Genomic DNA, 13,443 nt, shown 5'->3' on the forward strand with positions numbered 1-13,443 from the left:
ATCCAAATTCTTGACACTTCCTTGAATCTTTCTCTACTGTTTCACTCACGTGATCTGATTGCTTTCTTCTCTAAATTTCTTAGCCTCTGGAATCACAACCACATAGTTTAACATTTCTTACCAGTTTTGATTCTTGATTATATATATATAATCATATAGATCATATATCATATAACTATATTATATATATCTCAGTTGGGTATTTCTTTATTTCTACAGAACCAAGTAGAATGTTGTACAGAGAAGAGGGACACTCAATAAATACTGCATCATTCATTGATAGATTCAAATTGCTTATGAGATTAATCGGAGAAGTATACAAACATATAAAATTCCAAATCCATTACACTATTGTGGTTAATTAGGCCAATGTACATAATAATAAGGTAAGATAATATTATGTGGGCTATAAATAATAATAATAGCAATAGCAATAATGAGAATATAAATGTTTTTTAAAAAGAGTTCTGGTTTTAATGAAGGAGTTCAATAAAGAGGCATTTTAGAAACGCTGTTGTTCATATCCATCTTTTCACATAGCAGCTATAACCATCAGAAATGTTTCTTATAGGTTTGGGACTCAAAATACTGCTTTATGAAAAGAAGTTCATTACAGAGGTGAGACAACAATGCCATGTGACACCCTAAGCCATATGGTTCAGGAAGATTTCCTCCCCATAGCACTGACTAAATGCTTAGTATTGCTCTTATAAAAGCAGTTCTCTTTCTAGACCATGCAGAGATTAGGTTCTATACTGAACCATGAAATTTGATTTTTTTTATTCTAATATGTATAAAGATAAACTTTAGGCTCTTCTGGGTGTGGGTTTCATTTGTTCAGGATTATAATTTCTCCATGATATGGCATCATGTATATATACGGCCCTATAGAAACATAACTTGAAAATAACTTCAAAAGGTGATTAATGAAAAAACATTATTCAACTTTTTAAAAATGCAGAGGAAAAATTTGTTTCAATAACAACCAAATGGTAGTGAATTCCAAATATGAATTTTGTAATACATCAAATCGACTTTCATTATTTCTTCTAAGTACATAAAAGCCATTCCACAGAGAGCTTTGTTCTTGTATTATGTATTACAGCAAATAAAAAAAGAATTATTGTCATCTATGTCTCTTACCTACAAATAATCACTTATACTTAACTTTACCATTTATCTTAGACATGTGAATAATAATCTTTTCTAAACTTAATAGAACTAATCTGTGATCCTTTCTAAAAAAATAACTATAAAAGCTTGCATGAGTGTTTCCACCTGATATGTTTGTCTCAAATTCAATTTTTGTTTAACTATTTAAATTTTTTTCATCATATAGATTTTGAGAAAGGAAATTTGGAATTTTAGCTATTACTGAAGGACCCTTTGCATCGTTGATTCTAAAATGAGGTAATTCTTTAAATGAAATATATAAATTATAAACTGATGGAAAATACACAGATAGCAATACAGAGGTGTCAATAAATACAAAGAAATAGCAAAGACTGTAAAAGTGAACCAAGGAAAAATATTTTGAAATCAAATAGCTATAAAATACAGGCATGGAATATAGAAACATAATTTGGATACTTATCTTAGTTCTCCACTCCATTGTGTCTCACAAATTTAGGGCAGGAAAACTCTCAAACCTAAGAATATAAAAAGAAGTCCTAAAAATTGCATTCACAATCTTTTAAAATATAAGTAGAAGAAATTGTACACAGTATAATGCATTTCAAAATAGAAATTATGATACAGATAGCTAAAAGTGCTAAACAGAGGAAAAGAGAACTTCTTAAAATCAAAAGCTAATTCCTCAGTATCTAAGTTTATGTGCAGTAATGTAGCTTGCTAGGATTTTTCAAGTTAATTAAAAAGACATTTTTAGGTGTTTTCACTTAAATTAGCTAATAATTTTAGTGAATTGACAAACAATTTGGCAAATTAGCTAATAATTTATGTATTTTTATGTTAACCCCCAAACAACATCTTGTTGGAATATATCCAATTGTAACTCAGTCCTGGTATAATTGCCACCTTGCCTAACCAGTTACTTGTAAACTACCAAAGCCAATCCTGACAATTGAACATATATCAGAATATTTCCAGTTATAAAAGCAGATGGATTTTAACAATTTAAACTTCCTTCTAATATGAATTTTAAAAAGTAAACAAATGTAGCCTATTGACTTCCAGATAAAGGTTCCTGAATAAAAACATGCATTATTTTTATTTCCTCCTAAAACTTGATTAAAACTTCAGTGAAAGTCTCTTAAGCTGTTTGAGGAATATGGTGGCAGATCCAGCAGAGCTCTGGGCACCCTGCTCCTATTTCTGACTCCCTGCTGTTTGCTTCTGCTGAGGAGCAAGTTGGTTAGGAAGCCATGCTGCAGCCATGGCTTTTAAAGACACTGGGAAGGCACCCACGGAACCAAAGGTGGCGATTCACCAAATTAGAATTACTCTAACTAGCCACAGTGTAAACCTTTTGGAGAAGGTATGTGCTGACTTGATCAGAGATGCAAGGGAAAAGAATCCCAAAGTGAAAGGACCTGTGATTCTGAGAATCACTGCAAGAAAAACTGCTTGTGGTGAAGGTTCTAAGACTTGGGATCATTTTCACTGATTTGCAGTCCTTCTGACATTATTAAACAGATTACTTCCATCACTATTGAGCCAGGAGTTGAGGTTGAAGTCACCATTGCAGATGCAGAAAACATCCTTTTTAATAAATTGATTATCAGTTGTTAAAAAAATGTAATGAAAGTCTCTTAAGATATAAACCCATTAAAGCAGAATGAGAGAAGAAAACAGCAACTATTTTAAAAGCTGGAAGGTAAGCAGAAAAATGGTAACTAAGAGCACATTGAGAAAGGTTAATCTTAAACCGATAGTATAAAAAGTTCAAGGCAGCCTGGGTAGCTCAGACTGTTAAGCGTCCAACTTCAGTTCAGGTCATGATCTTGCAGTTTGTGAGTTCAAGCCATGTATTGGGCACTGTGCTGACAGCTCAGAGCCTGGAACCTGCTTCAGATTCTGTGTCTCTGTCTCTCTCTACTCCTCCCCCATTCATGGTCTGTCTTTCTCTCTATCTCTCTCAAAAATAAATAAACATTAAAAAGAACAGTTGAAAATGCAATCTCTTGAACTCTTGATTTAAAATAAATACCTAAATACCTGAAGAATTGGCAGAATAATATTTTTGGAAATGGATTCAATGAGCGCTTAAAAGCATGAGAATTTGTTGAAAATTTACTCATACATTAAGACTTAGATCTCCCTCTTTGTTCCAAAGTCTGTAGGTTTCTGTTTCTCTCTTACATTAGCAGAGAATTACAAGTATATTTTTGACAGCTTTATCGAGATATAATTCACATATCATAAAATGTACCCATTTAAAGTATAATTCAATGATTTGTAATATATTCATAGAGCTGTGCAATTGTCATCACAATTGACTTTTAATTACCCCAAAAAGAAACTCCATACCCATTAGCTATCACCCTCCAATCCCCTTCTTTCCAGCTCTAAGAAATTATTAATAAAATTAAATTTTAAATTAATTAAGATTACTCAGAATTTTATCACACACTCCATAACTTGCTCTAATTTTATATATGAGCTTTCAACCAAAGATTACCATTTTAAGAAGGCTAATAAAATCAAAGAAAAACCAACCCAATAGAAAAGTAGCAATTTGGATTAAAAGAAAAAATAACTACATAAGGAGAAAAAAACTTAAAAAAATAATAAACCTTAACTATCATTAATGTCCTGAGAGAAATAAGTTATTGCATCCAAGAGCCATCATAGGATGATATAAAAAATAAAGAAAAAAACACTCAGAAGACAAAAAGTAAAAGCTCTCAGGTTTTCAAAAAGAAGAGTAGACATGAAAAACTCAGTGGGCAGTTTGGAAGAAGGAATTGAAAAAATTTCGTACACAGTATGCCAAAAAGACAAGAAAATGTAAAATAGGAGAGTAGAGTAAAAAATATAGTAGAAGGCCTTCATTATACTCAATATCCAATTAAAGACGTTCCAGAAAGAAATAAAAGAAAAAAATAGAGTGAAAAAAATCAAATAAATTATTTAAGAGATTTTCAAAGTACTTAAAGACCTGAGTGCCCACTTTGAGAGAGTCAAGAAAGTACCCGGTGAAAGTATAAAAATAGACTCAAAGGCATGCCATCATGAAATTTAATAATGCTGGAAACAAAGACATCCTTCAAGATTAAAAAAATTAAAAAAGAGCAAGGACAGGCTTCTAGAGGCAATATGAAGGCAGTGAAAAGAGACTTAGTAAATTTTTTATAATCTCCTCAAATCCCCTCACACAAAAAATGCTAAAAGTACAATTAAGGCACTTGAAGAAAATTAAAATGGCCAATGATATCTTCAATAAAACTAGGTAATAAGGAACGCTCCTGAGTATTCAGGTGAAGCCAAAATACCAGTAATAACATAGGTCTTCCAACTCCAACAGCTAGCTATACAGTGTTAGTGGTAAAAAGAAAATAAGTGGAAGGATGTGTAAGTAGTCACCAATAAATACTTAACCCCAAAAGGAGAGGACCACAGACTGAATGTAACCCTATGTGAGTAAATTTGAGGACAACTAATAAATTTTAAAGAAGTCCCTCTAGGCTTCAAATAAGAGGTTAGTGCACAAAGACTCCAGGACACCAACTAATGGAGAAACAAGAAATTCAAATAATGTAGAAGAGACCAAATCACTAGTGGAATACAAAAATGTCTAATAAACCTTCCCTTGTAGAAGGAAAGGTCCACTCTGAAGTAAAACTACAGAAACAGAAATCACATTGGGAAGGGGGAGAACACTGGGGATCCCAGGGAGAGATAAAGCTCAGATACTCTGTGGCAGAAGAAATCAGTAGTGCATAGAGTACTGTAATAGCAAAGAAGAATGTTAACGATGAGATCACCACAAAAAGCAAGGCTAGTAGAGCTCTAGACAGTACAGAAGTAGAGGCAGAAAACCTACCTGAATCATATTGGGCCAGCCCTGAAAGATGTGTAAGTGGCTAAAACATGTAGACAGATGATAGGCAGACAGATGATAGATAGATAGATAGATAGATAGATAGATAGATAGATAGATAGATAGAAAATAGATAGATAGATGATAGATAGATAGATAGATAGATAGATAGATAGATAGATGATAGATATAGAGATTAGATAGATAGCAAAGCTCTTGAGCTTTGGGGCAAGAGCTACCATAGCCCAGCCATATTCCCATATAGAAACATCCTACTAATAATCCAGGAAATGCTATTGCATTCAAACATATGAAACAAGATTATAATCAAATAAGATTATCAAAGCTCTGAAAGAAGAGTGTAAGTCAAAATTAGAACATCTCAGATTAAATGACTAGACAAACATATATATTTTTTAAAAGGTTAACAGAAGTCACGGATAAATAAAAAGAAAGTGAAAAAAATTAAAGAAAAAATGTGAAGAAATACAAGAATATATAAATTCAAAGCAAAGTAGGAGAAATAGAGGAAAGAAGAGGGAAAAAGGGACTATAATGAAACAGAAATAAAGATACAAAGGATTTTCAAGTGAAAGATATAAGACATTCAAAGAAAACTTAGGTGTAGTTGAAATACCTAAAGAAGGAAAACATAACAATTGAAAAAAATAAAAATTTAAAGTGCAATACAAAGCATTTTTTCTTCTGAAAAACAACAACAACAACATTGTTTCTACATATTGAATTGGGCACACTGAGTACTTGGAAAGTAAACCCAAGAGTAGTCAACACTCATATCTAGTAAAGTGACTTTGTACTTTAAAGATATGGAATAAAACATTCACACAGAAACACTAAGTGACCAATAAGGGGAAAATATGTTAGATTGGTCCCATATTTTTCAACAACATTTTATAACCTCAGAAAATAGAGCATATCTACAAATTGTACCCAATCTCACACTTTCCCTCTCCTCAAATACTTCCCTTATGCCCAGAGTTCAAGATAGGTGATCAGCAAAATCTTCACTATCATTACCTTTCTGAAAGTTCCCTCTACCTTTATGCTCCAGTGGAAATCTGACTAGTCTCTGATACTACTGTTTTTCTTTAGTCCCTCTTAAGGGGAGCCTATTTTCTCTCCTTGTCCTTTATGATATAGAAATGGGTGTCCTCCTTTGCCTCATTGATACTTCCAGACCATTAAATTTCTTTCCTACTAAACCTCCAGGCTCCTTTGAAGCTCATTCCATCAGTCTATACCATCATATAGTGGGCTAAATACTGGTCCCCCAAAATATCCAGGTCTTAATTCCTAGAACCTGTGAATGTTATATGGCAAAGATTTGATTAAGTTAAGGGTCTTGATATGGGGAGAGTATCCTGGATTATCCAGGTCAAGTACATCCTAAATATAATAAATGGCCTTATAAGAGGAAGGCAGAGAGAGATTTGACAAAAGAAGCGGAGAGGGTTGGTAGGACCATAGAAGCAGAGAGTTGAGTGATGGGCTTTAAAGATGGAAAAGGAAACAAGCCAAGGAATGAAGGAAGCCACAGAAAGCCTAAAAGACTAGGATATAGATCTTTTTGTTCAAAGCCTCCAAAAGGAACCAGCCTTGTTGACACCTTGACATTAGCCCAGTGTAAGTGATTTTAGAATTCTGACTTCCAGAACTGCAATTTTGTGCTAATTCTTTACAGAAGGATTATGAAACTAATATACCCCATTTAGATGCAGATATCTACAGATGTCTAGGCCATTCAATCTCACCTCATTCCTCGAAGATTACAGTACCTGCTTACCCCTTACACTAATATCTTACCCCCTAAACTATTTTAGCAAATAACTCATCATTCCCTGTCATTACCAGGAACAGGACCTCTCACCATCTATAATCTCAATTTCTAGGACCTTATTGACCAACCACTACCTTCTGTCTTTCCATCTCATTCCTTGCACCCTCCTCAACAATCCTTTGATCGCCATAACTTTCAATTAATTTACTTTATCATTTTTTTCACTTCTCTCGCTTGTCTCATGTTTTCTATTTCTCCTGAGGTTTCAAGATCATTGATCATAATCACATATACTCTCAATACCCTTGCCATATTCTCTCTCTACCATATCCTCTTGGTGAAATTCCTAACCCAGTTAAGTCAATCTCTGACCAGTCTACAGTCTGGCATATGAGCAGCTGGAGAATGAATGAATGAATGAATGAATGAATGAATAAATAAATAAATAAATAAATAAATAAATCTGGAGAATAGACGCTTTGCTGACTGTTCTCAATTAAATGTATGCCCACTATCCTCAAGTGGGCCTGTAAGGTTGGTTGGAATTCTACTTACATTTTACTTTAATCACTCATTTTCCTACAGGTATATTTCAACACACTAAAATGAGAATCCTCTCAGGACAGAAGATTTGTCTATTTTTCTTACCAATGTATGCACAGAAATTAAAATAGTGCCTGGTACACAATAGGCATACTTATAAGTTGTTGAATTAATAAATTAATTTTATATCTCTTTTCTTTATACTTAAATTCCAACAGTTATTCTACCTTCCTAATTTTCAGGTTGTGATTTTGCTTATTTTACCAAGAAAATCAAAGCACTCAGAAAAGAAGACCAACACCAATATAATTATATTAATTTTTACAAATCATTTTTTTACAAAATTGCAAGGACAATGTAATAGGGAAAGAATCTCTTAAACACATGGTGCTGGAAAAATTGAACATGTATATGGAAAGAAAAGAAAAGGGGGAGAAGGAAAAAGAAAGAAAGAAAGAAAGAAAGAAAGAAAGAAAGAAAGAAAGAAAGAAAGGGAAAAGAGAAAAGAAATTCTACTTATACCTCACACCTAAGGAAATTAACACAAAATAAATCATATATCTAATGAAAACATGAGACAAAACACTTACAGAAGAAAATATAGGAGAAAAGTATTTTGATATTGGACTAGGCAAAGATTTCTTAGGTATAGCACCAAAAAAAAAATCCATGAAGAAAAATGAATGAATAAATTGGACTTTATCAAAATTTAAAACCTTTGCTTTGTGAAAATTCTGTTAGAAGAAGGAAAAGACAAGCCACAGACTAGAGAAAATATTTTCAAATCATATTTCTAACAAAGTACTTGAATCTAAAATATATAAAGAAATATTTAAAACTCAACAATAAGAAGACATTTTTTAAATGAGCAAAAAAAGTTAAACAGACACTTCACCAGAGAATACATACAGATGGCAACTAAACATTTTAAAATATGTTTATCATCATCAAATATTACCAAAATACAAATTAAAACACAATGAGAAATCCCTGCATACCTTTTAGAATGACTAAATTTTGGACAATATTGAGTGCTGTGAGGATATGGAGTAGCTGAATTGCTCTTACATTTTGATTTTACCTTGGAAAACAATTTGGCAGTTTCTTTCTTTTCTTTCTTTCTTTCTTTCTTTCTTTCTTTCTTTCTTCCTTCCTTCCTTTCTTTTTTAAGAGATAGAAATTTATTGAATACACTGCAAGGGAAAGGTGGGTAGGACAGCGAAGGAGAGACTATCTGCCATGAGGTGGTGATGAGGGGCCATACTTACTGGGCAGAGTGAAGGAGTATGGGGAGGTATGGAATTTTCCTTTTTTTTTTTTTGAGAGAACGAGTGAAAGAGAGAGAGAGAGAGAGAGCAAGCATGTGCATATGGGGAAGGGGTAAAGGAAGAGGGGGAAAAGAACCTTAAGCAGGCTCCATGCTTAACGCAGAGCCTGATTTGGGGCTCAATCCCATGACCCTGAAATCACGACCTGGGCTGAAATCAAAAGTCAGACATAACCAACTGAGCAACTCAGATACCCAGGTGAACCTGGCAGTTTCTTAATAAATTAAATATACACCTAGCAGAAGGCTCAGTAATCCCATGCCTAGATATTTATCCAAAAGAAATGAAAACTTGTGAACACACAAAAGTCTGCATATAGCTGTTTATAGCAACTTTGTTTACAACAATCTAGATATACTTCAGCCAGTGAAAGAATAAACAAACAGTAGTACATTGGTATAATGAAACACTAGTCAGCAATGAAAAGCAACAATATATTGATAACATGGTACAGCATGGATGAATCTCCCATGCATTTTTCTAAGTGTAAAGAGTTGGACCAAAAAAACTACAAACCAGGATTCCATTTTTATGACATCTTGGAAAAGACAATACTATAGGAATGGAGAACAGATCAGTGGCAACCAGGGATCATAGCGGGGCTGAAGAGGTAACTAGAAAGGAGTGGTACAACAGAATTTTTGAGTGCATCAGGATGGTCATGACAGATGTAAAACCTATTCATTTGTTAAAGACTTAGAACTGTGTATCAGAGGAATGAACTTTAGTGTATGTGAATTTAAAAATAAAACGAAAAAACTATTACTTCACATCTCCATCACCGAATCCAATTACTTATCCACACTTATATCCATATTAATACTCTTCCTTGTCTGATACTAAAATGGATAATCCCTTTTTTCCTGTTTTACTTGTTGAGTAGAGACAACTCATCTCAACTTCTCTTGCCCTTAGGCTGAGATATATAGCATTGGCTCCCCTGGTTCTCAGAACTTCAGACTTGAACTGAATTATACCACTGGCTTTCCTGGTTCTCTAGCTTATAGACACAAGATTGTGGGATTTCTCAGTCTCCATGATGACAGTAAAAAATGACTAAATTTTAGAAAATAGGGTGCAAAGGAGAGACATCAAAAACATGCCCAAACAGGCATCCCAAACTTATATGCCACTCAATTATAACAACAATTTGGCATCCATCCATGGACAAAAGTGTCTTTGTGGGAGCTGTGGGATCCAGCACCATATACCAAGGGACTCAGGAAGAGTCTAACAAACCCAGAAATTGGGTAATAAGCAAACAGATCTCATTCCAGGCTGTGGACCCTGCAGAAACCAGTAAACAAGCTCTGTCCCCTACCAGCCATGATCTGAGAGCCCCTGGAGAACACTGTCTTAGACAAACACCCATCAATGAGAGAGTCTTTGTGAAAATTCAAGAACCAGGGAAGAAGTTCCAGCACACATTGTGTGTGTGTGTGTGTGTGTGTGTGTGTGTGTGTGTGCGCGCGCTCATATATATATGAGTTTGGTGATACATTGGAGAGGATAAGAGGAACAGTTTGGTTTTACCGACATCACCCCTCCCCCAAGGCAGAAGAGCTCAGTGCCAAGAGAGACCTTCTTGGTTTCTGATTTCACCTGCAGGGTAAAGTGAAAATATGCAAATGAGTATCTGGCTTCCTGAGCTGTGAAGGATGCTGCCAAGGAGGCCCATTTTCTCTCACTGGATCCAGAGTACTAAGTCGTGAGCTGGACAATTAAGGGGCAGGTAGAGGCTGGGAGAGTGACAGATAAGACTCTCAGAGGGCATTAAAGGGAACCAGATCCTACCAACTATATCCATGGACTCCATTAAGAAGCTTGCCCACAAGTCACTGGGGATGCCTTACCCACAGATCCCAACTGGCCAATGGGCACTCCCAGCATTCTACATGCCTCACCAACACACCCTTCCACCCTGTGGCTGGCTCCCTGTGCATGCTCCCAATGTGACAAGCGTGAGCATTGGCTAGTGCACAAGAAAAAAAGCTGGCCTAAATCTGTAGGCTAGGGAGAGTACACACTTGAGCTTTGATACCACGCTTGGGAAAGCCAAAGGAAGGCTGTTAGCATTCAGTCTGGTGCGTTGCATGACTGAGAGAAGGCAAACAAACTCAAGAATTCTTTTACAGCAGTACTGTTTTCAGAACTTGTCTTATCTAACCTATGAGCATTATTTCACACAGTTTATCACTATCCCTTCAAATACTCTCTTTAATTTGCTTCTAGGACAAATGGCTCTCTTTTCCTACTAGTTACTTATTCCCAGTTACTTCCTGATTATTTAATCCCTTGTTACTTATTCCTAGTTTACTGGCTTGTCCATTTATTCATTATTCAACAAATATCTGTGTACCTTCCCTGAATACCAGACACCATTCTAGATGCTGAAAATACAATAAACAAAACAAACAAAAATAAATGATTTTAGGGAGCTTACATTCTAATAACATAACTGACAGGGAAAGAATTCAAAATGATTTCATGCTAAACCAAGTAGATAGTTTAAGGACTTCATCCATGGTTTGATTCCTTACTTCCTCAGTATCTGCTCAAATATCTCTTGATCACATCATCACAGAAGGCATCTCTGATATGGGTATTTGACATTGCACAATGGTGTCCCACCTCATTCCCCCCTTCCCAATTAATTTTTCTCTCAAAGGGCTTATCATCATCTGATAAACAATACATTTTATTTATTTATATCCTATCTCTTCTCATTGGAATATAAGCATGAGGAGGCCAAGACCCTTATCTCTTATTCATTCCTCTCCCCAGAATACAGCACAGAGTAGAAGGACATAAATTATCCAGTGAATTCGTAATCCCGAGGGACAGCCAATATCACATTCATTTTATCGATGAGAAAACCTGAGGCTCTGGGAATTTATACAACTGATCAAAGTCACACAGTATGCATTGGCAAAACCCAGAAGCCTAGTAAAGAAAGTTTCCTCCCTTTTTCCAATTTGGCTTGGGCCAGTTCTGCAAAATTGTCATTGCTAAACAGAAGAGAAAATATCATGTGAATAACTGCCTTTATGTTTCTTTTTTAATATAAAAAAAATCAGAAGATATTGAAAGAGCTGAAAATATTTTCAAATATTAACAGCCTTTGACCCATTCAGTGTTTATGTTGAGTGTCTAAAATGAAATTCATACAAAGGAAGAGCTGTGCATGCCACCTTGTCTCATTTTTTTCCCTTCCCTTTCTCCGCAGGCCTTGTAGCTTGAGTCACTTCATTGGAAGAGTACAAATATTTCACCAACCTGTTTGGTATGGATAATGAATAAGCAACCCATGTGAGATATTCAGAGGTTGAAATTGGGAGAAAATTACTTTGGAAGGGAGATGAGTCCAAGGACTACCTCAGCAAACTGTGAGAATGCATAGAGATGGGAGTAATGTTGAAAATACAAGCCAACATCCATGCCTGAAAACTGCCCTGGAAATAAGTGCTATTATTATCCCACTGAGATGCTGTGCTGAAAAACACAGACCAATACTTAGAGCTAAAATTGTAAAAATGTCTAGATTGTATCAATAAGACCACTTTCATAGTTTTGATTCTATACCATTAGAGATTTTTGTTAAAAGTTTAGGTCTCAAATTTATCCAAAAGTACTTTTAATTCCCCAATATTTGCTCCTTCATTTCAGTTTAACTATGGGGACTGATGGGACCGTCCCAGCCCTCTCACTGTACCAGCCCACACTGGCCTGTCTCAGCTGGATAAATCCCCTTGGATAGTGAAGGGCTAGAGAAATAATAGGAACATGTTAGATATCATTTAGTCCTACTATGGCATAGGCTCTGAATCGTTCCCACACACAAAAAAAATGTTTATACACCTGAAGAAAATAACTAGTGAACTCTAAGACTAAGCCATCAAGCTAGAGAAAGAGTAGAAGAAATAAATATAGCCTCATTAGTGGCTGAAGCATAAGCTCTGTGACTGATCTAACTTCCAGAGAGCTCTGGATAACCAGCCTGGTCCTATTCTGCCACTTTTAGGTTTAGGAGCTTACCTGGACCAGGATTACTCAGCTTGGGGAGGACAAGGGTGATAAATGAGAGATGTGTTCATGCGTGAGTGTTCTGCTTTCTGTTTTACTCAGCAGTCACCTTGTATGATCCTGAGGTCTGTGAGATAAAAATACTTAGCTCAGATGAGGTGGTCCTCTCAACACACAGCCAGACTACATTAGGCATAGTCTACAGACATGCCCCTGCTTCATATGTATATGTATAATGTTAACTTGGGGAGTGGGTTCCACAGTTGTGCTTCCTGAGGTTCCAACGGGTTCCTGCTGACTCAGACATTGACATCCACAAATGTCTACCCTGCTATTTATGGAAGCTAACACCTCCATAAATGTTCTGAGGACTCTTGCTGACTTCACCAGCTTCCCTCTGTATTATTGGGAAAAGGAAATCTAATTTGATTCACCCAACTGGTATGTTTGTCTTTCCGCCAGTGCAAATCTGCTGTGGCAACCAACAGTTGTCAATACAAAGTTTGTGGTTGGATTTCAGCATTTTGCATTGGGGCTTCAGCTCACAGGAAAAGAAAAGCCCTGGGGCGCCTGGGTGGCTCAGCTGGTTAAGCGTTTGACTTCGGCTCACATCCTGATCTCGCAGCTTGTGATTTCAAGCCCCACGTCAGGCTCTGTGCTGACAGCTCGGAGCCTGGAGCCTGCTTCAGATTCTGTGTCTCCCTCTCTCTCTCTGCCCCTCCCCCGCTCACACACACTCTCTCTCTCTC

At 35.8% G+C, this 13,443-nt stretch overlaps 1 protein-coding gene across 1 annotated transcript in view; it reads left to right on the top strand.

The window, feature by feature from the left end:
* The first annotated feature begins 2,395 nt into the window (after positions 1 to 2,395).
* The window catches only part of LOC122220708 (40S ribosomal protein S20-like), a 92,993-nt gene continuing 81,945 nt past the window's right edge, over positions 2,396 to 13,443 (top strand). The window contains 2 exon segments of the mRNA XM_042940395.1: positions 2,396 to 2,621; positions 2,624 to 2,743. Coding sequence (XP_042796329.1) covers positions 2,396 to 2,621; positions 2,624 to 2,743 — 346 coding nt within the window.

This window comes from Panthera leo, chromosome B2 (assembly GCF_018350215.1).
Source record: "Panthera leo isolate Ple1 chromosome B2, P.leo_Ple1_pat1.1, whole genome shotgun sequence".
Taxonomy (NCBI): domain Eukaryota; kingdom Metazoa; phylum Chordata; class Mammalia; order Carnivora; family Felidae; genus Panthera; species Panthera leo.